Source organism: Ursus americanus, chromosome X, assembly GCF_024610735.1.
Source record: "Ursus americanus isolate L20-20 chromosome X, mUrsAme1.1.p, whole genome shotgun sequence".
In the NCBI taxonomy this organism is placed as follows: Eukaryota; Metazoa; Chordata; class Mammalia; order Carnivora; family Ursidae; genus Ursus; species Ursus americanus.
In genome coordinates this window covers 87,832,201-87,859,416 of record NC_142164.1, presented here as the reverse complement: position 1 = coordinate 87,859,416, position 27,216 = coordinate 87,832,201, and the positions used below count along the sequence as shown (strand labels likewise).

At 45.9% G+C, this 27,216-nt stretch overlaps 1 protein-coding gene across 1 annotated transcript; it reads left to right on the top strand.

Annotated features, from left to right (window-relative positions):
* The first annotated feature begins 1,914 nt into the window (after positions 1 to 1,914).
* Positions 1,915 to 27,216, top strand: NYX (nyctalopin). The gene is made up of 2 exons (XM_045803664.2): positions 1,915 to 1,981; positions 23,889 to 27,216. Exons 1-2 carry the CDS (start codon positions 1,915 to 1,917, stop codon positions 25,295 to 25,297), a joined length of 1,476 nt encoding a protein of 491 aa, XP_045659620.1. The 3' UTR covers positions 25,298 to 27,216.

The following is a 27,216-nucleotide window of genomic DNA, read 5'->3' as shown; positions in this document are numbered from 1 at the left end:
TCACTAGTGGCCCCTGGCTGTGACCCTGCGGGCTGCCCCCACCCCAACCCCGTGCAGCAGGAATTACAAAGAAACACCAGGGCTTCCCACCCCTCCTCTGCTGACAGGAAGCTTTTCCAGAAGGCCACCTGGGGAGGCAGAGAGTTGCTTCCTGGGCCACTTCTGTTTCATAGGCTTACCCACATACTTCTCCTCCCTTTTCCTGCCCCTTCTTATCAGCCACCAGCTACATTGCAACACTGTCAGCATACGGTCCTCCCAGGCAGTGGCTGGGGCCCAGGCTATCTCGATCTTTGAAGTTTCTCCTTGAGGGCATACCAGTCGGTTGTACTTCCTGTGACCACCCCTCCCTCCTTGCTTTTAACCCCTTGGGAGCAAAGTTTTTTTATCACAAGTCCGTGGTACTTGCTGGCGTGGTGGTTGGGTCCCTTCCTTTCCCCTCTGAGGGTCTGTGACTGCTCCTGACTTTCCACCCGGGAGAAATGTCTGATTTCCTAGGTAGAGAAGGTCTTCCTCAGGGAGATCCTTGGCCCAGAGCAACAGGCCCACTAGCCTGGAGAAGACTGAAGGCGAGGTGGGTCCGGTAAGCCGCTGGCAAGGATTGTAGGTGTGGACAGGCTGTTCCAGCCACATTCCAACTTGGCAGTGGCTTCCTTTGTAAGGCTTCATCTACCCATGTTTCTACCCCATCCCCAGTATGCTTTCCTTCCCAGCAGAGGTTATGGCAAGTTCAGCCATAATATTGGCTCACAAGGCCCCTGTGGAAGCAAACAAAAATTCCCCAAGGCACGGCAGCCTCAGATGCCCAGATTCACACCCTGAGCCCCAGTCGTGGGAAGGGAACCCCAGGCTTCGGTCCATCAGCGCTGGCACACCAAGGCTAGGTCAGCCAGGATGTGGCTGTCTCCCCTCAGGTAGGGATCTCACAGCTGGGTGGCTCTGAGCCCTGTGTACTTGGCAGGTCAGTCTCAGAAGAGCAGAGGGCCAGACCCTACAGCCAAGCCTGCCAGGGCCAGAAGAATGTGGTGGGCACCTGAACTGCCACCTCTGCTCCCCTAAACCAGGGCTTTACGAATCTGGTGAAAATGCAGATGTTGATTCCAGAGGTCTGCGGTGGGGGTGGGAGTGCTGGGATTCCACATTCCGAACCAGTGCCCCTGCTGCTACTGCTGCTGCCCCCGCTGGTCCCTGGTTCCCAGGAGACACACCGGGAGTAGTCAGCCTAACTGAGCCCTGATGGGTTTGAGAAACTTCAGCCAGGTTCTAGAAATGGCCTCTGGACCTGCCGCCTTAGGCAGTGCTGGCACAGCCTCAACCCCAAAGGCAGGATTCTAGCCTTACCGTAGTGAAGGACCGTCTCCACAGTCTTGTTTTTGGATCATCTGCCATCAGCCACTCCAAAGAAAGGAAGTGAGCCCCCTGCATTTTGGGAAAACATTATTTCCAGTTGCCCTGTCCCTTCCCCACCTCTCCAGGTTATGTAACGCGTCCTTGTTGAAAATGCTGATAATGCTGTTTGGGTGGCAGGAGGCCAGTTTCCGGCTGCATATTGCGTGGGGGCTGGGGCTGGGGTCAGGGCAGGAGGTGGGGTCTGGGGGGTGCGGTTTAAGAAGAGAAAGGGGCCAGGCAGATGGAGAGGCCAAGGCCTGGAGATAAAGCCGATTGGTGTGTCAGCAAAATCTGTCCTGGGCTTTGGTGATTCGAAAGGCAGACACATTCTTTCATCTCTGTTAATCCTCATCTGATACAGGATTTTCCTGCCATTAAATCTGGAGAAAGCAGAATAAGCACTCGAACCTGCACAAGCAATTCTTTCCCCTCGACTCCTGCTCACCATCTCCCTGCCCCCCGCCACCCCCACTTTACTTCTCTGCTGGACCATTTTTTAGCGACTGTGGCTGCCAGACTTGGGAGATGGATGGGCTTGGGGAGCTGAAGGGCGCCTCGGAGGAGGACCAGGACCAAGCAGAGCCCCAGGACAGTAAGCGACATTTGGGGACTATTCATGAATGCTTCTCTGCAGAGGTCTCCTCTCTGTCCGTTTGCTTGCTGGGTTGTCAGTGAGTCCATCTGTGTCGCTGTCAGGGTTTCAGTCTGATGAAGGGTTTCCAGACAGATCCAAGCTGTCAATTTGGGGGGAGCTTCTGATTGGCTGTTGTTACCGGCTTCTCTTAATACCAAGTTCAAGGGGGCGAAATGAGTGTGAAGAAGAAGAGGGCAAAGGCAGGGCATTCAGGAGGAAGTGTGGAGGTGTGGGGAGGGGCCTGTGTATCCCGGTTCTCAAGGGACCCCTCCTGGGCACTCGGTGACCTGTGCTGTCTCCCCTCAGGTAGGGATTCCACAGCTGGGTGGTTCTAAGCCACCAGGTGCGTGAAAGGCCACGGGATGCTGGTCCTACTGCTGCATGGTGAGTTCCAAGGCCCGTTCCTTCTGACCCCCAGCAGACAGCTGCCAGTGGGTGCAGGGGTTGGGCAGCTCCTAGAAGATTCTAGAAGATGCATGGAAACTGCTGGGCTTCTACCCAAGGAGCTTGGTCTTCAAGTGGCTTTTATGAAAGCTGTACATGGACACCAGTTCTGATTAGGTTTCACTGAACTGTGATTATGGGGGAGGGAATGAAGGATGAGAGAAAACAGAACAGGTGGTGGGTTTGGCTTGTTTGCTTGTCTGTTGAAAAAGAGAATTCCTGAGCCAAATATATGAAATAACCCTTTGGCGATTTTCTTATTCTAATTTCAGATAGGAATTCATTTTCTTATTCTAATTTCAGATAGAAATTCATTGGTGTAATCACCAAAAACTACAGTGGTCATATTACTTTAAGCTCATTTAGTGAAAAAAAAAAATCCCTCAAACCATCTTCCTAAAGGAAGAAGAAAAAAATGAAAATAACACATTGGAATTGTGTGATTATGGATGTTGAAACATTCTTCCGCAGGTGTTTTGGTTCTATTGTTATGTGGGTTTTTTGTTTGTTTTAAAGATTTTATTTATTTATTTGACAGAGAGATAGCCAGTGAGAGAGGGAACACAAGCAGGGGGAGTGGGAGATGTTATGTGGGTTTTAATATAACAAGAAGACTCATCACAGAATTTTTTCCCCACACCTCCACAGCCCCACCTGCTCAAATCTGAGATTGCCCAAGGAAAAAATCCCTTGGTAAATTCTGCAGTAAAGGATCCTACACAAAGATTCTGTTTTTCTGACCCTCGCGTGAATGTAATTATTTGAGGTGATAACTACCCATGTGATAGACGTTTGTGTGCAGTGCTGGCAGAGAAAATTTTACCAGATAATTCTAAAATGGTGGTAATAGAATCTTCTCACCCTTTATTAACACTTTTTCCAAAACCAGACCTTGGTCTATTCAGTGAATCAACAGGTACACACTGTATCTTCAGTATACTCCAGGGATATTATGAGGGATATAATTGCATAGCTTTTGTCCTTGAGAAACTTACATTCCTTTATGGGAGACCCAATAAATACATGAGAAGACAAATTGGAGTAAGGTGCAGGGAACACTATGATAAATAGGACATGACTTTCTACCTCGAGGAGCCTCCAAAGGACAGAGGTGGACATGTAATTATGAACAGCCAGCTCCTTGCCATTTCTCCTACTAGAAAGGACATGAAGTTTGATTGACTCATTGGGACAGAATGTTTGCTTCTCCGAGCCAATATGATTTTAAATGTGTACCCAAAGCTCTCCCATTCCTGACAGAATGCAGACAGTATTCATAGCCTGCTCATGGCAAAACGGAAACTGTTCTTGCTGCTGCAGAAACCCGAAATACATTCAGACTTCTTGTGACAAGTTGGAGAGCTTAGCGGTGACATCATTTGCTAACAATAGATGCACTTAAAATTAATGACCGGCTCCACATCCCCTGGCGCTTTAATTTAAAACACACTCAGCAGCACAGACAACATTACTGTGACTACAAGTCACAGGATTATGAACGACATGTTCCCGAGAAGCAGGCAGGGATAGGGTTCTACCTCCTTAGCTAGAGAAAAAAAAAAGATTAAATGAGCCTGACAAAACAAGGTTGTGGGGGAATCAGAAGTGGCTTGCGTCAGGGCAATCTGGGACAACAGCAGAACAGAAATTCTCTGGACAGGAGGGTTGCCCGGAAGTGCCTCTCCTCTCCCCTCTGCTATGGCAGCCCCTTTGGGGTCTTCCTGCTATCCACAGCATAAATATCCTAATTCCTTGCTTTATAGGGTTCTTCACCCAGGGCTTGCTCTAAACCACAAGTCTTTTTTTTTTTTTAAATGATTTTTTATTATATTATGTTAGTCACCATACAGTACATCCCTGGTTTCTGATGTAAAGTTCGATGATTCATTAGTTGCGTATAACACCCAGTGCACCATGCAATACGTGCCCTCCTTACTACCCATTACCGGTCTATCCCATTCCCTCAGCCCCCTCCCCTCTGAAGCCCTCAGTTTGTTTTTCAGAGTCCATAATCTCTCATGCTTCATTCCCCCTTCTGATTACCCCCCTTTCTTTTTTTAAAATTTATTTATTTATTTTATTTTAATGTTTTTTTATTATATTATGTTAGTCACCATATAGTATATCCCTGGTTTCCGATGTAAAGTTCGATGATTCATTAGTTGCGTGTAACACCCAGTGCACCATGCAATATGTGCCCTCCTTACTACCCATCACCAGTTTATCCCAGTCCCCCACTCCCCTCCCCTCTGAAGCCCTCAGTTTGTTTCTCAGAGTCCATAGTCTCTCATGCTTCATTCCCCCTTCTGATTACCCCCTCTTTCTTTATCCCTTTCTTCCCCTACCGATCTTCCTAGTTCTTATGTTCCATAGATGAGAGAAATCATATGATAATTGTCTTTCTCTGCTTGACTTATTTCACTTAGCATTATCTCCTCCAGTGCCTTCCACGTTGCAGCAAATGTTGAGAACTCGTTCTTTCTGATAGCTGAGTAATATTCCATTGTATATATGGACCACAACTTCTTTTTTTTTTATAATGATTTTTTATTATATTATGTTAGTCACCATACAGTACATCCCCGGTTTTTGATGTAAGGCTCGATGATTGGACCACAACTTCTTAATCCAGTCATCTGTTGAAGGGCATCTCGGTTCCTTCCATGATTTAGCTATTGTGGACAATGGTGCTATGAACATTGGGGTGTATATGGCCCTTCTCTTCACTACGTCTGTATCTTTGGGGTAAATACCCAGTAGTGCAATGGCTGGGTCATAGGGTAGCTCCATTTTTCACTTTTTAAGGGACTTCCACATTGTTTTCCAGAGTGGCTGTACCAACTTGCATTCCCACCAACAATGTAGGAGGGATCCCCTTTCTCCACATCCTCTCGAGAAATTGTTGTTTCTTGCCTCGTCAATTTTTGCCATTCTAACTGGCGTAAGGTGGTATCTTAGTGTGGTTTTGATTTGAATTTCCCTGATGGCTAATGATTTTGAACATTTTTTCATGTGTCTGTTAGCCATTTGTATGTCATCATTGGAAAAGTGTTCATATCTTCTGCCCATTTTATGATTTGTTTATTTGTTTGTTTCTCGCGTATTGAGTTTGAGAAGTTCTTTGTAGATCTTGGATACCAGTCTGTTATCTGTAGCATCATTTGCAAATATATTCTCCCATTCCGTGGGCTGCCTCTTAAGTTTTTTTTGACTGTTTCCTTGGCTGTGCAGAAGGTTTTTATCTTGATGAAGTCCCACAAGTTCATTTTATCTTTTGTTTCTCTTGCCTTTGGAGATGTGTCATGAAAAAGGTTGCTTTGGCCGATATCGTAGAGGTTGCTGCCTATGTTCTCCTCTAGGATTTTGATGGATTCCTGTCTCACGTCGAGGTCTTTCATCCATTTGCAGTTTATCTTTGTGTATGGTGTGAGAGAGTGGTCAAGTTTCATTCTTTTGCATTTAGCTGTCCAATTTTCCCAGCACCATTTATTGAAGAGACTGTCTTTTTTCCACCGAATGTTTTTTCCTGCTTTATCAAAGATTAGTTGCCCAAAGAGCCGAGGGTCCATTTCTGGGTTCTCTATTCTGTTACATTGGTCTATGTGTCTGTTTTTGTGCCAGTACCATGCTGTCTTTGTGATCACAGCTTTGTAGTACAGCTCGAAATCCAGCACAGTGATGCCCCCAGCTTTGTTTTTCCTTTTCAACAGTTCCTTGGCTATTCAGGGCCTTTTCTGGTTCCACACAAATTTAAGGACTATTTGTTCCAGTTCCTTGAAAAATGTCATCGGTATTTTGATCGGGATAGCGTTGAAAGTGTAGATTGCTCTGGGTAGCATGGACATTTTAACTATGTTAATTCTTCCGATCCATGAGCATGGAATATTTTTCCATCTTTTTGTGTCTTCCTCAATGTCTTTCAAGAGTAATTTATAGTTTCTAGAATATAGATCCTTTACGTCTCTGGTTAATTCCAAGGTAACGTATGGTTTTTGGTGCTATTGTAAATGGGATGAATTCCCTAATTTCTCTTTCTTCAGTCTCATTATTCGTGTATAGAAATGCAACTGATTTCTGAGCATTGATTTTGTATCCCGCCACATTACTGAATTGCTCTCTAACTTCTAATAGTTTGGGAGTGGATTCTTTTGGGTTTTCCATATAGAGTATCATGTCATCTGCGAAGAGAGACGTTTTGACTTCTTCTTTGCTGATTTGGATACCTTTTATCCCTTTTTGTTGTCTGATTGCTGTTGCAAGGACTTCTAGTACTATGTTGAATAATAGTGGCGAGAGTGGGCATCCTTGTCGTGTTCCTGATCTTAAGGGAAAGGCTTCCAGCTTTTCCCCATTGAGAATAATATTTGCTGTAGGCTTTTCATAGATGGCTTTTATGAGATTGAGGAATGTGCCCTCTATCCCTACACTCTGAAGGGTTTTAATCAGGAAAGGATGCTGTATTTTGTCAAATGCTTTTTCTGCATCTATTGAGAGAATCATATGATTTTTGAATTTTTCTTTCTGGATAAAATCTAAGACACTGATAGATTTGCGAATGTTGAACCACGCTTGCATCCCAGGGATGAATCCCACTTGGTCATGATGGATAATCCTTTTAATGTACTGTTGGATTCTATTAGCCAGGATCTTGTTGAGGATTTTGGCGTCCATATTCATTAGGGAAATCGGTCTGTAATTCTCCTTTTTGATGGGGTCTTTGCCTGGTTTGGGGATCAAGGTAATATTGGCCTCACAATCATAATCAATTGGCCTGTTTAAAAAATCAATTTCTTCCTGTTTCAGTCTTGGTAGTTTATAGGTTTCCAGGAAGGCCTCCATCTCTTCCAGATTGCTTAATTTATTGGCATAAAGCTGTTGATAAAAGCTTCTAATAATCCTTCCAATTTCATTGGTGTTGGTTGTGACCTCTCCTTTTTCATTCATAATTTTATTAATTTGGGTCCTTTCTCTATTCTTTTGGATAAGTCTTGCCAGTGGTCTGTCAATTTTATTAATTCTCTCAAAGAACCAGCTTCTAGTTCTGTTGATCTGCTCTACTGTACTCCTGGTTTCTAATTCATTGATCTCTGCTCTAATCTTGGTCAACTGCTTCCTCGTGCGTGGATTAGGCCTGTCCCTCTGTTGCTGTTCCAGCTTCTTGAGGTGAGAATATAAAAACTGCATTTTAGATTTTTCTATTCTTTTGAGTGAGGCTTGGATGGCTATGTATTTCCCCCTTAGGACTGCCTTTGCAATATCCCATAGGTTTTGGACCATTGTGTTTTCATTCTCGTTGGTCTCCATAAATTGCTTAAATTGATTTTTGATTTCCTGGTTTATCGAGTCATTCCTGAGCAGGATGGTTCTTAGTCTCCAAGTGTTTGAGTTTCTTGCAAATTTTTCCTTGTGGTTGAGTTCCAATTTCAGAGCGTTGTGGTCTGAGAATATGCAGGGAATCATTTCAGTCTTTTGGTATCGGTTGAGGCCTGTTTTGGGACCCAGAAGATGGTCTATTCTTGAGAATGTTCCATGGGCATTAAAATAGAATGAGTATTCTTTGGTTCTGGTGTGTAGTGTTCGATATATATCTATGAGGTCCAACTCGTCGAGTATGGCATTCAAAGCTCTTGTTTCTTTGCTGATTTCTTGCTTAGGTGATCTGTCTATTGCTGATAGTGGAGTGTTGAGGTCCCCTACACTATTAGCGTATTTTTATCTATATGTCTCTTTATTGTGGTTAAGAGTTGGCTTGTGTATCTTGCTGGTCCCCTGTTGGGGGGCATATATATTTATAATTGTCATATCCACTTGTTGGATACATCCTTTAAGAATAATGTAGTGCCCTTCTGTGTCACTAACTATAGTCTTTAGTTTAAAATCCAATCTGTCTGATATGAGAATTGCTACCCCAGCTTTCTTTTGAGGTCCATTGGCGTGAAAGATGGTATTCCATCCCTTTACTTTCAGTCTGAATGTATCTTTAGGTTCAAAATGAGTCTCTTGTAGACAGCAAATGGATGGGTCATGTCTTACTATCCAATCTGCAACCCTGTGGCATCTTATGGGAGCATTTACGCCATTTACATTGAGACTGATTATTGAGAGAGATGATTTTAATGATGCCATGTTGCCAGTAAAGTCTTTGTTTCTATAGATTGTGACTTTCTGTTCTGTATCACTCTTGGGGCCTTTTTACTTTTATAGAACCCCCCTTCATATCTCCTGTAGGGCTGGTTTCATGGTTATGAAATTGGTCAATGACTGGCGATTCTGGAAGGTCTTTATCTCTCCATCAATTCTGAATGACAGCCTTGCTGGATGAAGGATCCTTGGCTGCATGTGTTTCTCTGAAAGAGCTTTAAAAATGCCCCCCCCCACCCTTTCTCTCATTCCAGGTCTGTGTAGACAGGTCTGACGTAATTCTGATACCTTTGCCTTGGTACGTGAGAAATTTCTTTGCCCTGGCCGCTTTCAATACTGTATCCTTGGATCTAATATTTGCGAATTGCACTATGACGTGACGTGGTGTAGGTTTGTCATGGTTGAGCTTGGGAAGGGTGTTCGCTGCCTCTTGGACACGAATGTTTGTTTCCCTTGCTAGATTAGGGAAGTTTTCAGCTACAATTTGTTCAAATATCTCTTCTAGACCTCTGTTTTTCTCCACCCCCTCGGGGATGCCGATGATTCTAACATTGGAACGTTTCATCGAGTCAGTAATCTCCCGTAACCTACATTCCTGAGCGTGGATTTTTTTGAGTCCAGATTCTATTCTAGCTTTCTCTTCTACTAACCCATCCTCCAACTCGCTGATATGTTCTTCTGCCTCATTCACCCTGGCCGTCAGAGCCTCTAGTTTTGACTGCATTTGGCTCATAGAATTTTTAATTTCTGCCAGATTCGCTCTCATTTCCGCCCTTAGAGATTCTATATTCTCATTATCATTTTCGTTAATACTTTTTTCAAGTCTACACATCATCTTGACCATTGTTACTCTGAATTCCATTTCTGATAATTTGGTTATATCCATATCCATTAGTTCTGTGGCAGAGACCACAGACTCATTGTCTTTTCTTTGCTGGGGGGAATTTCTCCTTCTCGTCATTCTGATGAGGAGAGGTTGCAAGGTTGTCCAGAGCCCAAATTATTGACCGGGACCCAGGCTGTGCACCCTTGTTTTATAGGGATCTTAGGGATGTGGGCTTCTTGATTTTTCAGCCTGCCTTCTGGGGGAGGGGCCTGCCACGACGATACTCACGCAACCCTGTTTGGGTAGAGTCTTGTGTCCCCTGCAAGGGGGGATGGGGATGGGCACACTGTGAGCCGGTATTTCCAGGCTTTTGTTCTCTGGCGGCTTTCCCTGGTGGTTTGCTGTGCCTCTTCTGAGAGTCAGAGCAGCAGTGGCTGAAACTCAGCCTCTGTCTCAGAACAGAGGGATCGCGGACCGTTCTCCACTGATGTTCTGGCCACTTTAACTCTGATTCTGTTGGTGCTGCTCAACCCTGCAGTGTCCCGGGATGTGTGCCCCACACCCGGCGTCCCAGCCCTCACTTCCAGGGCCGGCGCGTCTCTGTCCTTTGTGTTTCTAACACTGCCAGCCGCCAGCCGCCCCCGCGTGCTCCCGGAGCTCCCGGTCTCAGTCTGGTTCCAGTGAGCGCACCGGAGCTCCGTTTCAGTCTGGTGGCGTGCGTTCCCCGGCTCACGGTCTCAGTCTGTTCTCTTGTGGGTGCCGGCCCTCGAGTCCGCCCGCTCCCCCCCCCCCCCGCCCCTGCAGGTGGCTACCGCTTCCTGGCACCCGAACGCGGCGGCTCCCTCCCCCTTCCGTTTATCTTCCGATATCTGTGCGTGGTTTCACGGCTTCCCGTTTCGTAACTCAATACTCAGCGCTGGAGATGTTCATTTGTAGAGATCCAGATGTATCTTCCTGCGTCTCAGGCTGATTCCGTGGATGTTCAGGCTGGTCTGGTACCTATCCAGCTCGACTCAGGGGACCGGCTGAAAAAGGGCCCCCTACTCCTCCGCCATCTTAACTCCCCTCCTTCCTAAACCACAAGTCTTTAACAAAGGCCAGGGTTTCTGTTTAATTCACCTTGCTCTCCCCAGAGTCTAAGACACTGTAGGTGCTTATAAGGATTTGTTTGTTGAATGGGTGAACCCGCCCAGATTAGAACCATTACAGTATCTGATAGAGGTCTTGCATCTAAAAAAATCTGTATCTAGTTCAAAAACTCTTCAAACTCAATAATAAGACAACTCAAGACAACTCATTACATTTTTTTTTATTGAGTAATCTCGATGCCCAATGTGGGGCTCGAATTCACGACCCCAAGATCAAGAGTCACGTACTCTACCGACTGAGCCAACCAGGCACCCCTAAGACAACCCATCTTTAAAATATGGGCAACACGTTTTGAATAGCGATTTCATCAAAGAAGATATACAAATGACTAACAAGCACATGAGAAGATGCTCTATGCCACTAGTCATCAGGGAGACGCAAATCAAACCCACAAGGAGATACCACTTCACACCCACTAGGATGGCTAGAGCCTAAAAGGCAACAGCAAGTGCTGGTGTGGATGTGGAGCAGTTGAGATGCGTACTTACCATCTGACCCAGCAATTCCGCTCCTAGGTCAACGCTGAATGAAAACACATGTCCACAACAAGACTTGCCCAGAAATCCTTCCATCAGCTTTAGTCACAACAGGTGAAAACTGGAAATAATCAAATGCCCATCTGCAGGTGACTGAACACGCAAACTGAGGTACACCTCAGGGATACCGCTCAGCAATAAAAACGAACAACCAGGCCCCCTGGGTGGCACCGTCGGTCGAGCATTGGACTCTTTGTTTGGGCTCAGGTCATGATCTCAGGGTCATGAAATCAAGCCCTGAGTCTGGCTCCCAGCTCAGAGAGGAGTCTGCAAAGCTTTCTCTCTCCGTCTCCCTCTGCCACTCCCTGTGATCACTCTCTCTTTCTCTCTCTCTCTCAAATAAGTAAATCTTTAAAAAAATGAATGAACTGACATTCAGACAACATAGATGCATCTCACAAACATGTTGACTGAAAGAACCAGTTGATTCCATTTATATGAAGTTCTAGAACAGGCAAAGTGGACCTATAGTTCAGAAAGCATATCGCTGGTTGTCTGGAGCTGAGGGTGGGGAGGGGACTACTATCAAAGGGACCTGAGGAAACTTTCTGGATGATAGGAATGTTCTAAATCATTTTTAGGGTGGTGCTTACATGGGTGTGTTACATTTGTTATTATACACTTAAAATGGTACATTTTATTGTAGGTAAATTATACCTCCATCAACTTGACTTAAAAGAGAAAAGGAAGTCTGTAAGGAGAGAGCATCTGCACCCCAAGGAGAACAAGTCCTTTGTTAACGAGACCCAGGCGCTGTGGAGTGTAGGGCAGTATGTGTGTGTGATTCATTGACATCATTGCATAGATAAGTAGCTCATTTGCTTAGATCGCAGAGTAGTACTCCTTGCATGGGGCTGCTGGCTTATTCACCACTCATTCCCCTATTGTTGAGCATTTGTTTCAGTTTGGGGCGATTATCAATATTTAGTCCCGGGGGCCTTCCTGGGGCCTTGTGTTCTACTCCTCAGGTGGGACAGCTCTCTACCCTAAGATCCACAGGACCTGTGAGGCCGTCAGCAGACCACCCTTCCTGAGACCCACCAGTTTCTCCATCCATCATGGCTCACATTAATCAGCAAAGCTAAGGGGTGAATCCACGATCCTTACTTTCTTTACTGCCACGAAAGGGACCTCTGTGGTATGAGAAGGAAGTTCTGGCATTATGTGAGGTCAGAGGCCATGGGATGGTCTCCCCCACTGCCTCTCTGTCCCCCCCCCCACTCATTTCATTTTGAAAATCCAGCACTGGGTCTTGGCCTGAGGAGCAACTGGGATAGCATTTGCCGGGAGTGGGAGGAGAATGACTTCCAGAGCCAAAGTGGCTGAATAGATTTTGCTGAAAGCAGAAAATTGACCATATTTTCCCTTGCTATTTTGGTTTCGTGAGGCACAAGATCTTTGAAAACAATGAGGATGAAGAAACACTTCAAACTCAGCCTGTGGTTGGAAACTCCATGAGTAACTGTTCTCCTTAGCAGACCTCAAGGGGGAAAAGCACATATCTGAAAAGCGGATGACCTATGAAGGAGAAATTCCTCAGCTGGTCTGCATTAAGACATCATTCTGTGGGGCATCTGAGCCCAGCCTTCCCTGCCTCCCTGCAGCATGGGGGCTGGCCAGCACATCAGACCAGAGCACAAAAGCAGGGACCCATTTCTGGTATTTACCCAGATTCAGAGACACCTTGTAACATTCATTATTACCTTTTTTTATTGAAGTAAAATTCACGCAACATAAGGTGAACCATGGACCATTTTTTTTTAAGAAAGAGAAAGAGCGCCTGTGTGTGTGGTGGGGGGAGAGGCAGAGGGAGAGGGAGAGAGAATCTTAAGCAGACCCCACGCCCAGCATGGAGCCTGACGTGGGGGCTCAATCTCACGACCCTGAGATCATGACCTGAGCTGAAATCAAGAAATCAAGAGTTGGATGCTTAACTGAGCCACCCAGGTGCCCCAGTCATGAACCATTTTAAATTTTTATTATTTTTTTTTAAAGTAGGCTCGTGGAGCCCAGTGTAGGGCTCACAACCATGAGATCAAGACCTGAGCTGAGATCAAGAGTTGGACGTTTAACTGACTGAGCCACCCAGATGCCCCAGCCGTGAACCATTTTAAAGTGTACAGTTCGGCAGCATTTAGCACGTTGACAATGTTGTGCAACCGTCACCTCTATTTCCAAGACATTTTCGTCACCCCGAAAGGAAACCCTGTACCTATTAGGCAGTCACTCCCCATTCTTACTACCCTCAGCCCCTGGCAACCACTAATCTACTTTCTGGCTCTATGGATTTGCCTATTCTGGGTATTTCATGTAAATGGAATCATACAGTATGTGGCCTGTGTGTCTGGCTGCATTTGCCTAGCATAATGTAGTTTTTATTTATTTATTTGAGAGAGAGAGCACAGGGGGAAGGGGCAGAGGGAGAGGGAGAGAATATCAAGCAGACTCCACGCTGAGCTTGGAGGGCAACGTCGAGCTCTGTCTCATGACCCTGAGATCACGACCTGAGCTGAGTTGGACACTTAGCCGACTATGCCACTACTTCATTTCTTTTTATGGCAGAATAATATTTCATGGTGTGGACAGACCACATTTTGTTTATCCATTCATCTGTCAATGGACATTTGTTTCCCTCTTTGGGCTATTGTGAATAATGCTGCTATGAACATTCATGCACAAGTACCTATTAAAACACCTGCTTTCAATTCCTTTGGGTACATACCTAGGAGCGGAATTGCTGGGGCATATGGTAATTCTAGGTTACACCTTGTAACATTTTATTTATTTATTTATTTATTTATTTATTTATTTATTTATTTATGTATTTAAAAGATTTTATTTATTTATTTGACAGAGACAGCCAGCGAGAGAGGGAACAGAAGCAGAGGGAGTGGGAGAGGAAGAAGCAGGCTCCTAGCGGAGGAGCCTGATGTGGGGCTCTATCCCAGAACGCTGGGATCACGCCCTGAGCCAAAGGCAGATGCTTAACAACTGTGCCACCCAGGCGCCCCCACCTTGTAACATTTTATACCACGTGCATAAATCCCATTTTGATAAAGTTGGTCCACCTAGACCCTTGGTTTTTGACTTGGGCTGTGTATTGGGCTCATCTGTGAAGCACAACGCTTGGTTCCACCCCTGAAGATTCAGATTTAATTGGTGTGGTGTCCAGCCGGAGCATTGTGAATGGCTCGAAAGCTCCTCAGATGATTCCGTTGTGCAGCCCAGGTAGAGAACCATTCTAGACTCTTCCTTGCAGTCTACTTGTAATAACTTCACTATTCTCATACTTGGTGTCTTGCTTTCCACTTTGGGGCAGATCCCTGCATGGTCCTTGAAGTACTCGTCCCTTGGTGTGATTTAATCCTGTGACCACAGTGCCTCATGGAGCCTGCTGTTAGCTTTAGCCCATGGTTTCACAGCTATTTCAAGCTTTCCAACTCATCTGTTCCTCATAATGGTCCGCCTGTTACAGATGAGGAAACTGAGATTCAGAAAGCTTGGCTGAGGTTGAAGCAGAACGAAATGCCCAGAAAGGCAGCATGAGAAGGCAGGGATGAAAGGCAGGGTCATTAGAGTTTATGAGAGAACTAGAGAGGCCGTGCCCTCAGGATGAGTGTTTCTAGACTGAATGCTCTGGAAAGCCCTGCATGTGTATGCCTGAGCTGTGACAGAGGCTGGCTGAGCAGAGGCCAGTTCTGAGCCCGGGCCAGTTTGGCTGAATTTCCCGTCTTCCTCTCCCAACGTCAGATGGGGAATAAAAGCACTGAAACCTCTTCAGATTTCCACATGGATGCTTCTCCAAAATACTGGTGTGCGAACAGAAATTGCTAAGCAACTGCCAGGGAGTTTGACCTTCACTTTTCACAAATTGTGATCTTTATTTTAATTTGGTAAATGTCTTTCTGGCCAAGGTATCCCCATGGAACTCGGCCCTGGACAGCTGAGGAGATTTGTTTTTGGAATAATCACTGCTGATGACAGGAGAGGCCCCTTTTCATTTGCATTTGGAAAAATCAGAGATGGCCTAAACAGATTTTGATTCCATATTCTGTATGTTGTGGCAATGAATAGCAAGGAGCTTCCTTTTGGGTGAGGGGCACTGCCTGGTCCTGAATTTGAGCAGCTTTCTCTTTTCAGGTAGAGAGTTCACAAGGTTTTTTTGGGGGAAAGGGGAAGGGGCCAGAAGGAGGAGATGGTTAGAGAGAGATTAGGAGGACCTGTTTTACCTCTGATTGTGTTTTGGACTCTTGTTGCAAACCATAGTACGTACTTAAGGTACTGTTAAAGCCAGGAAAGGGTTTGTTTAGGGATGTGAGGTGTTCCCAGTCATCCTGGTTGGAGGCCCGCTGCCCAGAGCAATGCCTAAACCAGGGAGTGGGGCAGCTCCAGCAAAGGCCCTGAGGCCACCACCACTGGTGGACCCAGCTGGCAGCTCATGGGCATCATGCTGGGTGCTGGGTGCCAGAAATCCCCCCCCCCGTCCGGAGCCTGAAATCCAGATGCCTCTGCCATCATCCTGGACAGAAAATGGTTTCTGCCTGGCACTTCTGAATCCAAGTGTCCCTGGGGGTGTCTGATCGACAAAGCTAGGTCACGTGCCTGGGCCCTAACCATAAGGGACATTGGGAAAGAGAATTTCTGGCTTCTATCTTGAGGAGGCAGGACTTATAATGTAGAAAATTCCCTAAATGTGGAAAGAGTACTTAAAAGGTGCTGGGTAGCCAGAAAAGGTATCAGACGTCCACTACTGTCAGAGATGGTTTGGTCTCAAAGAACAGAAATTCACTGGTCCGTGCAGATGATTTGAGTCGGTTTGTAAAATGGAAACGGGGAAATGTCATAGAAACAGCTATAGCCGGGCCTTCTGGGAACTAGAGAGCTGGCTAGCAACTTCCCACTCTTCCTGATCTCCATCTCTGTGATTCTCATGTTGGGTTTTGTCCTCTGTCCGCACACCAGCTTCCTCACCTTGCCTTTGACTTCTGCTCCCTTGTAATTCTGACCGGCATGCGGCTGTGGTACAAACCCTAGCCTCAGTGCTGTACCGGATGATGCTCACACGATCTCACTGCCCCTTCCGTGTTCATGGGGGGGGTGGTGTTGAATGAATCTGATTGGGTCTGCTTAGGTCAAATGTTTATCCGCAGTCCAAACAGCTGTGTCTGGGAGGTGACGGCAGAGACCCATGGGGCTCTGATAGGGGTATTTTTTCTTAGAGGTGGTAGTTGGCAACAGCTGCTGCCCAACCGTGGAAAATGAGAGCCAGTAGGGCCCCCAGAGGAAGGGAAATGCTGGCCCTTCAGTTTCTAGTTAACGAGACGGAAGCTCAGAGAGACTAGGTATGTCGGGTGGGGGATAGTACAGCATAATGGAAAGACAGAAACCAAAGGTTGATGTCATTTAACCACCTTGAACCTCAGTTTCCTCCTTCATAGAACAGAAGAATAATACTTACCTTGCAGATTGTCTTATGAAATGAGAAAATGTAGCAAGCTTAGCTTTGAGCAAACACTAATTAAAAAGAAACCCACACAGTTTGATTAATTTGAACTGCATGCTCCTATCACCCAGATAATATTCCTAAACTATGTCTTCTAATTTGCTGTCTTTTGGGATGGAGTCCATCTGCAGGCCTTATTCTGTTGAGCACCCAGAGCCACGGCCAGGAGCTCTGTTCTGGGACTGCATAGCAGTATAATCCTATAGTATGTACTCTTTTGTGTTAAGTTTCTTTGGCTCAACATGTTTTTGTTGTTTATATCAATAGTTTGTTCCTTTTTATTTCTCTACTGTTGGGTAATTTCCAATTTTTATCTATTATGAATAAGCGACTATGAGCAATCTTGTCGTCTTTATGTGGACCTTTCTTTTATTTCTCTTGGGTAAATACTTAGAAGTGGAATTGCTGAGTCATAGGGTAGGCGTATGTTTAGCTTCAATGGACCCTGCCAAAGTTTTGTAACGTTACTGAACTATTTTCTACTCCCACCAACCATGTTAGAGAATCCAGTTGGCCTACATCTTTGCCCCCATTTGGGGTTGTCCGTCTTTTCAATTGTCGCCATTCTAGTGCGTGTATAGGGAAATCTCACTGTAATTTTAATGGCACTTCCCTAATGGCTAATGATGTTGAACACCTTTTCATGTGCTTAATGGCTACTTAATATATTCTTTTGTGAAGTGTTCAAGTCTTTTACCCAGTTTTATTTAGTTGTCTTTTCATTATTCATTTGTAGTTGTTTTTATATTCTGTATACAAGTCATATACATATATGATGTGTATATGTATCTATCTATATACACACATACTCACTGAATTACTTTCCTTAATATCTTAAAAAAAATCAGCTTTATTGCACCTGGTTGGCATAGTTTGTTAAGTGTCCGACTCTTGGTTTCAGCCCAGGTCGTGATCTCAGGGTCGTGAGATTGAGCCCCCCTTGTCAGTCTCTGTGTGGGGCTCCACATGGGGCTCTGTGCCGGGCTCTGCACTCAGCATGGAGTCTACTTTAATGTCTCTCTCCCTCTGCCCCTCCCCCACATGCTTGTACATGCTCTCTCTCGTGCTCTCTCAAATATATAATCTTAAAAAAATAAAAACAGCTTTATTGAAATATAATTGACATCTAACAAACTGAACATATTTGAAGTGTACCCTTGTGAAACCATCAGCACAATCAAGATAAATAACATATCCCTCACCCCCAAGATTCATGTCTCTATATAATCCCACCTTCCTGTCCCTCCCTGCCTCCCCGCCAATCCCGGGGCAACCACTGATCTTTCTGTTACTACAGAATAATATTTATGTAAGTGGAATCAGATACTATGTACCTTTTTTTGTTTGTTTGGCTTCTTTCACTCGCAGAATTATCTTGAGATTCCTCTATGTTGTATGTATCAAAAGTCCATTTCTTTTTATCACCCAGTAGTATTCCACTATGTGGATACTTGATAATTTGTTTACCTGTTCAGACTTGGTGGGCGTATATGTTGTTTCCAGTTCTGGGTTATTACGAATAAAGCTGCTGTGAATAGTCATGCCCAAGTCTTTTGTATGGACATATGCTTCTATTTCCCTAGGAGTAGAATGGATGAATCATAAGGTAGGTGTATGTTTAACTTTTAAGGAAGCTGCCACATTATTTCCAATGTGGTTGTACCATTGTACACTTCCACCAGCCCTGTAAGAGGGTCCCAGTTATTCTGTATGTTCTCCAACACTTGGTATGTCAGTCTTTATAATTTTAGTCATTCTAACAAGATGCAATTCTAATTGGCATTTCCCTAACAACTAATGATGTTGACCATATTTTCATATGTTTCATTGCCTTCTGTATATCTTTTTTTGGTCAAGTGTTTCTTCACATATTTTGCCCGTTTATTAATTAGGTTGTCTGTTTTCTTATCACTGAGTTTTGAGAGTTCTTTATATACTTTGGATACAAGTCTTTTATGAGATATATACAGAGAAAATATACAGCTATTTTCTCCCAGTCTGTGGTCTGTCTTTTCATTCTCTCTCTCTCTCTTTTTTAAAAGATTTATTTATTTTATTGAGAGAGAGAACAGGTGCATCTCGAGCTAGTGAGGGGAGGAGCAGAGGGAGAATCCTGGAGCCCAGTGTGGGGCTCAACGTGGGGCTCACTGCGGGGCTTGATCCCAGGACCCTGAGATCCTGACCTGAGCCGAAATCAAGAGTTGGATGCTTAACTGACTGAGCCAGCCAGGCACCCCTTTTCCAGCACTTTAAAAGATATAATTCCAGGGGGCACCTGACTGCTCCCTGGGTAGAGCATGGGACTCTTGATCTCAGGGGTGTGAGTTCAAGCCCCACATTGGGCAGAGAGTTTACTTAAAAGTTTTTTTTTAAAGATATATTTTATTGTCTTATAGCCTCTGTGGTTTCTGATAAGCAGTCAGTCATTATTTATATAGTTGTGTACTCTATATAATGTCTTTTTTCTTTGGATGCTTTAAGGAATTTTCTATCTTTGGTTTTCAGCAGTTTGACTATGATGTGTCTAGAAGTATATTTGTGTGTGTGTGTGTTGTTAGTTGGGGTTTGCTGGGCTTCTTGGTTTTAATCAAATTTTAGAAATTGTCTTCAATTATTTTTCTGCTGTATTCTCTCTCTTCCGTCCTCTGCAACTCCAAATACATGCATGTTAGTCTAATTGCTTGATATTATCCCACAGGTCATTGAAGTTCCAATCATATTTTTTCTAGTCTTTTTTTTTTCCCGGTGCTTCTGTAATTTCTGTTGACCTCTCTTCAAGTTCATGAAATCTTTTCTTCTGCTGTGTCAAATCTGTTTTTCTTATTCAATGATTTTTTTTTAAATTTCAAATATCGTGGGGGGCCTGGGTGGCTCAGTTGGTTGGACATCCAACTTGTGATTTCGGCTCAGGTCGTGATCTCAGGGTTGTGGGATTGAGCCCTGCATCAGGCTCTGCGCTTGGCAGAGGGTCTGCTTGAGGATTCCCTCTTTCTCTCTCTCCCTCTCCCCTTCCCCACCATGCTCTCTCTCTAAAATAAATAAATATTTTAAAAAATAAAATTTCAAATATTGTATTATTATTTTAGTACAAAGATTTCCATTGGGCTCATTTTTAGTTTCCCTATCTCTTCTAAAATTCAAATTCTCCATGTCTTCACCCATTATATCCATCTTTTCCTGTAAATTCCTTAACATATTTATAGTTAATCCTTGTTTGGTAATTCCAACATCTGGGCAGTCTTTGGGTCTGCCTCTGTTAACTACTTTTTTTTTTCCTTTTGATAAGTGTCATGTTTTGCTACTTCTTCACATATCTAGTATTATTTGACTGTATACAAGATATCATAGATAGTAGTTATAAGGAATTCTAGATTCTATATCTTCCTTTGAAGAGTGTTGAATTTTGTATGGCATTCACTTAAATTACTGGTAGGTCACCTTGATACTGGGGAGGTTTAGTTTTAGGCTTTGTTAGGGTAGGCCTAGTTCAGTTTGCCCTTTGTCCTGGGAAATGGCCTTTACTCCTAAGGTGTGGCCCTCTGGGGTTTCCATGGAAAGCCGGAGGTATTTTATAAGTCCTTTTAACTTGGTGGACTTTGAACTCTTAATCTGTCTCCCATTACTGGGAAGTTGTTGAAATCTTTGGTTGGTGCGTTCGGCCTTCAGTTCTTGGCTCCTTGGAGTCACCCCACATATATACACTTTAGGACTCAAACAAGGATTTGTTTGAGTCCCCCTAAGGGGACTCTGTATGTCAATTTTGTGGCTCCTTCTTTTCCACGTTTTCCCTCTTCAATTTCCAGCCACTGTGGCAGCTATAATACTCTGACTTCTAACGTGTCAGCGTGATAAGACTCTTCCTCTCTGCTTGAGCTCTACTCCCTATCTGCAGCACGGACTTGAATATGCCCTGAGAGAAAAAGCCAGTTTCATTTTCATTTTTATAATGAAGTTAACACACAGTGTTATTCAGGTATAAGAGAAAAAGTCAGATAAATGTGTCTTCACCTAGTTTGCCTCTCTTATTTTTTTAGAGAGGGAAGGGGGGGGCAGAGGGAGAGGGAGATAGAGAATCTTAAGCAGACTCCACGTCCAGCGTGGAGCCCGACCCGGGGGCTTGATTTCACAACTCTGAGATCATGACCTGAGCTGAAATCAAGAAATTAAGAGCTGGATGTTTAACTGCCTGAGCCACCCAGGTGCCCCAGCTTCTCTTCTTTTAAGGGTTGTATTTACTCTGGTTGCCTATTTAGGTTCCTCTTCAGTGCCTTCAAACATTTTTTCTTTAAATATTTTTTCAGAGTTTACACTAGCTATTGGCAGGAATGTTAGTCTGATACAAGCTACTGTGCCATTCCTGCAAGAGAACTCACCCAAATAGCTTGTTATTTTTTAAAAATTTTGTTTTAGTGCCCTGCTTCTCTGAATTAGACATATACTTAGTCTTCATATTGGGTAAACCAATACTGGATTTTGGTTGTCTGTTCTGAGAATTTACTTGATTTAATTTAAATTTCACTAAGTAATCCAGTAAATTAGTAATTCCTAATGGCTCTTAAAGTTTCAGAGGTTGAAAAGAGGTCTTTAGGGGCGCCTGGGTGGCTCAGTCATTAAGCGTCTGCCTTCGGCTCAGGGCGTGATCCCAGAGCCCTGGGATGGAGCCCTGCATCGGGCTCCCTGCTCTGCTGGGAGCCTGCTTCTTCCTCTCCCACTCCCCCTGCTTGTGTTCCCTCTCTCTCTGTCTCTTTCTCTCTGTCAAATAAATAAACAAAATCTTAAAAAAAAAAAGAAAGAAAAATAGGTCTCTAATAGTGACAACATCTTGAGTGTTTAAAGTTTAAAATAAATCTTGGGGTGCCTGGGTGGCTCAGCTGTTAAGCGTCTGCCTTCGGCTCAGGTCATGATCCCAGGGTCCTGGGATTGAGCCCCGCATAGGGCTCCCTGCTCCGAGGGAAGCCTGCTTCTCATTCTCACACTCCCCTTGCTTGTGTTCCCTCTCTCGCTGTCTCTCTCTGTCAAATAACTAAATAAAAAATCTTAAAAAAAAGTTTAAAATAAATCTTAACCTGTTTTCTGAAATAGGGAATACATTCACATGGTTCAACATTTAAAAGATAAAAAGGATACACAATAAAAACTTCACTCCCACCCCTGTTGCATGTGTTTTAGAAAAATTGGCAGTTCCATTTTATTAACTAATCCCTGTCATAATCCCAGGAATTCCTCGACAAAGAGTTTTTTTTTTTTTTAAATAAATGACATCCTCCAGGAGGAATCATTACAGAGGAAGGCATCAATTCCATTTAATTCTGCAAACATTTAGTGTGCCTGGAACAATGTTAGCTCTTGTGTAGTAGAAACATGAGTCATATGGTTGAGAGTGCACTTCTCTTAATTAAAAAGGAGAAGAGAGTAGAATGAAGGACTATTTGTAAGGAAATCTGATGTCTTCTACTTGACCCAGTTGGAAGAGTTGATAGAAAAGGGTCCCACCCCTGTCCGCTGACGCCTGGAGTTAAGGTTATATTCTTGGCTCTGTCTCTCTAAAAGGGTGTCTCCCTAGCCCAACTGCTGCCCCGTTTACAGTCAAGCTCAGCACAGGGTCCAAGAACCTTGCTGGAAGCTTGGTGTCTAGTTCACAGTTCTTAGGGAGACGTTAGAGCTAAGTCAAGCCTCTGTAACAACAGAATGTTTAACTAGCTATAGTTTACAACAGAAGGCTTGCTCAAAGGGCTGAGTGTTTTCCAGCCAAGTCTGAAAAAGCTGAACCCCTTCCTAGCAGCTGAAAAAACATGCAGTGTCCACAACAAATGTACTGAAGACACTGGAAGCTGAACAAAGCCACAGAGCCAGCGGCAAGCATATTCTGTACACTCCTTATGTGGCCACACCTTCAGGTGCCTACGAGGGCTCCCACCCGCAAAGCAGGGTAATGTGTACACAGTGGGAGGGACTGAATGGTAGGTCAGGGATGTTTGCTACAAATTTGGGAGTACTGCTGAGGAGGGCTAGAAATTATGAGTATCAGTGGTCAGGTTTACATCTGGGTACCTTTGTGACTCTGCAGGAATTTCAGATGGAGCACACTCCACCTACGAGCTGCTCCTGGCCAGAAAATAAAACTTGTGCATCTTCCGTGCTGCCCTTTCCATTGGAACTCGAGATGGGGGTTGGGACCTCTGGCTACCATTCTGTTTTGCTGCAGGTGGCATGCCTCCTGGAGGGCTTTTGAAGTCTTTATCTGATTCTCCGTTCATATGCTCAGAACAAAATTTTTATAAGCACCATTCTTTCCTGTGATGATGTATAAAAGTCTCTAGAGGAAAAGGGCTGGTGAATGAAAATTAACTCCACAGTGTCCACAATTATTTTTTTGAGATGTGTCAGCAGGTCATTGTTAATTTAGAATGCTGTCCTTATGGCTTAAATGTAGTGATTGTTTAAAAAAAAAGAGATTGACAGGGTTTTCTTTCTTGCCCTACCTCCTGTTCCCTAATTCTCTCTTCTTCATGAGGCTTAATTTCCTCAATGGGGGAGTTTTCAGGAATTGAATTCTTACAGCGGGAGGGACTAGAGCAGCACCAATAAAAATAGAATGCAAGCCACAAATGTTTAAATTTTCTAAGTAGCCCCATTAAAAATGTAAAAAGAAACAGTTGACATTAATTTTAATATTTTAGTTAATCCAACAGATCTAAAATATCATTTCAACATGTAATCAATGTAAGAGTTAATGTTGAGAAAATATACCTTTTTTTTTTTTTTGGTACTAAGTCTTTGAGAGCTGGTGTGTATTTTACCCTTCCAGCATATCTCAATTCAGGCTAGCCACATTTCAAATGCTCAATAGCCACATGTAGCTAGTGACTACAGTATTGGGCAGCGCAGGACTAGAGCACAGGCCACGGTGATGCCCTCCAGGCCCCCCTATGCATGCAGTGATCCCTCTAGGCCGAATTCTAGGAGAGCATCAAGTGATGTTACAGGCAGGAGGGTGTTTAGAATTGGGTCAGATGCCGGAATCCCAGCTGGATTTTGCCTGTGAATATAACCGGGAAGCAAAGGGGAGGGCGGCCTGGGTGGGAAACCTGCGTGCGAAAGGTCTAGGAGCTGGAAGGAGGCCACTTGGAGGGCGTGGTTGTGCAGGAGGATGAGAACTTGGTGGAGGGCAGTCCTGCGACGTGGACAAGTAGGACTTCACTGGGACCACCCTTAGGCTGACGGCTGTTCCTTTTCTGTCTTCTCTCCCCCCTCCCCACCTCCCAGCGGTGGTCTTCGGCCTGCCCAGTGTCTGGGCCGAGGAGGCCTGCACGCGCACCTGCCCCGCCGCCTGCGCCTGCGGCAGCACGGAGCGCGGCTGCTCCGTGCGCTGTGACCGCGCCGGTCTCCTGCGGGTGCCGGCCGAGTTCCCGTGCGAGGCGGCCTCCATCGACCTGGACCGGAACGGCCTGCGCTTCCTGGGCGAGCGGGCCTTCGGCACGCTGCCGTCGCTGCGCCGCCTGTCGCTGCGCCACAACAACCTGTCCTTCATCACGCCCGGCGCCTTCAAGGGCCTGCCGCGCCTGGCCGAGCTGCGCCTGGCGCACAATGGTGAGCTGCGCTACCTGCACGCTCGCACCTTCGCCGCACTCAGCCGCCTCCGCCGCCTCGACCTGGCCTCCTGCCGCCTCTTCACCGTGCCCGAGCGCCTCCTGGCCGAGCTACCCGCCCTGCGCGAGCTCGCCGCCTTCGACAACCTCTTCCGCCGCGTGCCCGGCGCGCTGCGCGGCCTGGCCAACCTGACGCACGCGCACCTGGAGCGCAGCCGCATCGAGGCGGTAGCCTCCAGCTCGCTGCAGGGCATGAGGCGCCTGCGCTCGCTCAGCCTGCAGGCCAACCGCGTCCGCGCTGTGCATGCAGGCGCCTTTCGCGACTGCGGCGCCCTGGAGCACCTGCTGCTCAACGACAACCTGCTGGCCGAGCTGCCCGCCGGAGCCTTTGTAGGCCTGCGCCGCCTGCGCACGCTCAACCTGGGCGGCAACGCGCTGGGCCTCGTGGCGCGCGCCTGGTTCGCTGACCTGGCAGAGCTTGAGCTGCTCTACCTGGACCGCAACAGCATTGCCTTCGTGGAGGAGGGCGCCTTCCAGAACCTCTCGGGCCTCCTCGCTCTGCACCTCAATGGCAACCACCTCACTGTGCTGGCCTGGGCCGCCTTCCAGCCTGGCTTCTTCCTGGGCCGCCTCTTTCTCTTCCGCAACCCGTGGCGCTGTGACTGCCGCCTGGAGTGGCTGCGGGACTGGATGGAGAGCTCCGGGCGCGTGTCTGACGTGCCGTGCGCCGCCCCGGGCTCCGTGGCCGGCCTGGACCTCAGCCAGGTGGCCTTTGGGCGCTCTTCCGACGGCCTCTGTGTGGACCCCGAGGAGCTGAACTTCACTGCATCCAGTCCAGGCCCGTCCCCAGAGCCAGAGGCTACCACCGTGAGTAGGTTCAGCAGCCTCCTCTCCAAGCTGCTGGCCCCGAGGGTCCCACTGGAGGAGGTGGCCAACGCCACTGAGGGGCCGCTCAACTCCTCCCTGTCTGACAGCCTTTTCTCCGCTGGGGTGGTTGTCTCGGGCCACAGCACCCGGTTTCTCCTCGGCCCTGGTCTCCTGCTCAGCGTGGCCCACCGCGTGGTGTTTGTCCTACACGTGAACTGACCTTGCCTCACTGGGTTAGCCCAGATTACCTTGGCCGGTGGGGGAAAGCGTAGTTAACTGGCCTTGAGGGTGTTTGTGGTGGGGCGAGAGGCCAGCAGGATGCGGGCAGGTGGTGAAAATTCCAGCCCAGAATGGAAGGGACGGTTTACTTTCAGAAACGGCTCTAGGAAGAGGAGAACCCTGGGCAATGCCACGCTGGGGATGGGGTGGAGGTGGGGAAAGGAATGGATTTCTGCTCATGTCACGCGGGCATCAATTAGAGAAGAGAAGAAACAGTGAACATGGGCCCTCCAGTGAGAAGATTAGGAACTGGAAGCTCCTGGGGCTACAGGGCTCTATCCCCATCCCTTGCCCCCATCTTCCAGGAAACAGAGACTGCAGTGCCTGAATTAGAGTCAGTCCAGTGGCTAAGTACTAAGAACTGTGCCAGTTTTCCTGGTGGGACAGCCCAGTAAGCCCAGTCCCTTTGTTTTCTACCACAATTGCCCTCCCTCTCACCCAGGGGCACAGGACACTGGAGTCCAGGAAGATGGACAGAACAGGAGAGAAGGGGGATGTGAGAGGAACTTAGACCCAAGGGGTTGGTGGTGGTTCCTGGGGTCTGGAATATGTTAGGAGGCATTGAAACCAAAGATCCATTTCACTTACTCCACAGTTATTTCCCAGGGGCGGCCTTAGCCACAAAGCAACTTTAGGGCAGGGTAGGGAAAAGGGGGGATGGGGTTTTCCGTGTACAAATAAGTGTGTAAATTCCTAAGATTAAAAAAAAAAGTTAAACAAGTTTCTTTACTGCAAGATTTTTTAGAGTCTTTCATATGCAAACATGCATTATGACTCTCCAGGGAGGCCACAAAATCCTCTTTTCTTAGGTTTCGTGGGAAGAGTGTCGGGAAGACAGAGATGCTGTTAGCAGGGCAGGGAGTCTCCAGCCTGGATGATCCCATTAGGTGCAGACATTATTATGGGTGGCACACTTTGGGGCTGACTAATGGCCAGGAGGCGAGGAGGCAGCCAGTAGCTGGGAAGGGGGCCACAGAGATTTCCCAGGGTGGGAGTTGGCCAACTGTAAGCCCCTAGGCCTGGGTGCCAAAACAAATTCTGTATGTCTCCTAAAGACTTGCTCACACACTTGTCCACACACAAGTAACGATGACTGCATTTGTCAACATGCTCAAAATCCATAGGTTTTTTGTTTTTTTGGTGAGTAAAGCGATAGGGGTTTTTAAAGTGAGGATACAGAAAAAGCTCTCCATGAGCGAGAGGGGTCCCAACAGGGTTGCCCTCGGAATCTCAAGTTTTAATGTCCTGAATGCCTCTATGTTTGAAGAGCTGGGTTTTCAAAGCCCACATAATTAAGGGTGTGCGAAGCTGTCAGGTCTTCATGGTGATAGTACTTCTTCTTTGTCTCTAGGTCATACTAAATATCAGAAATGTTGCAGAAAGCACCTCTGAGGGTAGGAGTGTTCAAATGGGTTGTGACCGTTCGCGGTCAATCACCTCAACAGGTCACAACCAGCATTTAAAAAAAACCAAGATGGAACAGAAAAGTCACAGAGTCTTACACGTTAACAGGTATTGTTTTGTGAAACTTTATTGAATTTGTATGCATTTGTTCAGATGATATGTCTATGTGTGTATGTTATGTCTGGGTCACTGCGTACAATTTATATTTTATTGTGGGCTATTGTTGAAGTTTGAAAGTCACTAATCTGGAGCATGCATGATTTTTTGAAACGCTTCATTTTGAAAAGGAACCTACAGGAAAGTTGCAAGGATAGTAGAGTGAAGGCTTTGGCTATTCACCTCGGTTTCCTGGTTGTTCCCATTTTACTGTATTTGCCGTATATAGTTTGAGTTAGTTGTAAACATCACAGCCCTTCACCCCTAAAAGCCACAGCATGTATTTCCTATCAGGAACG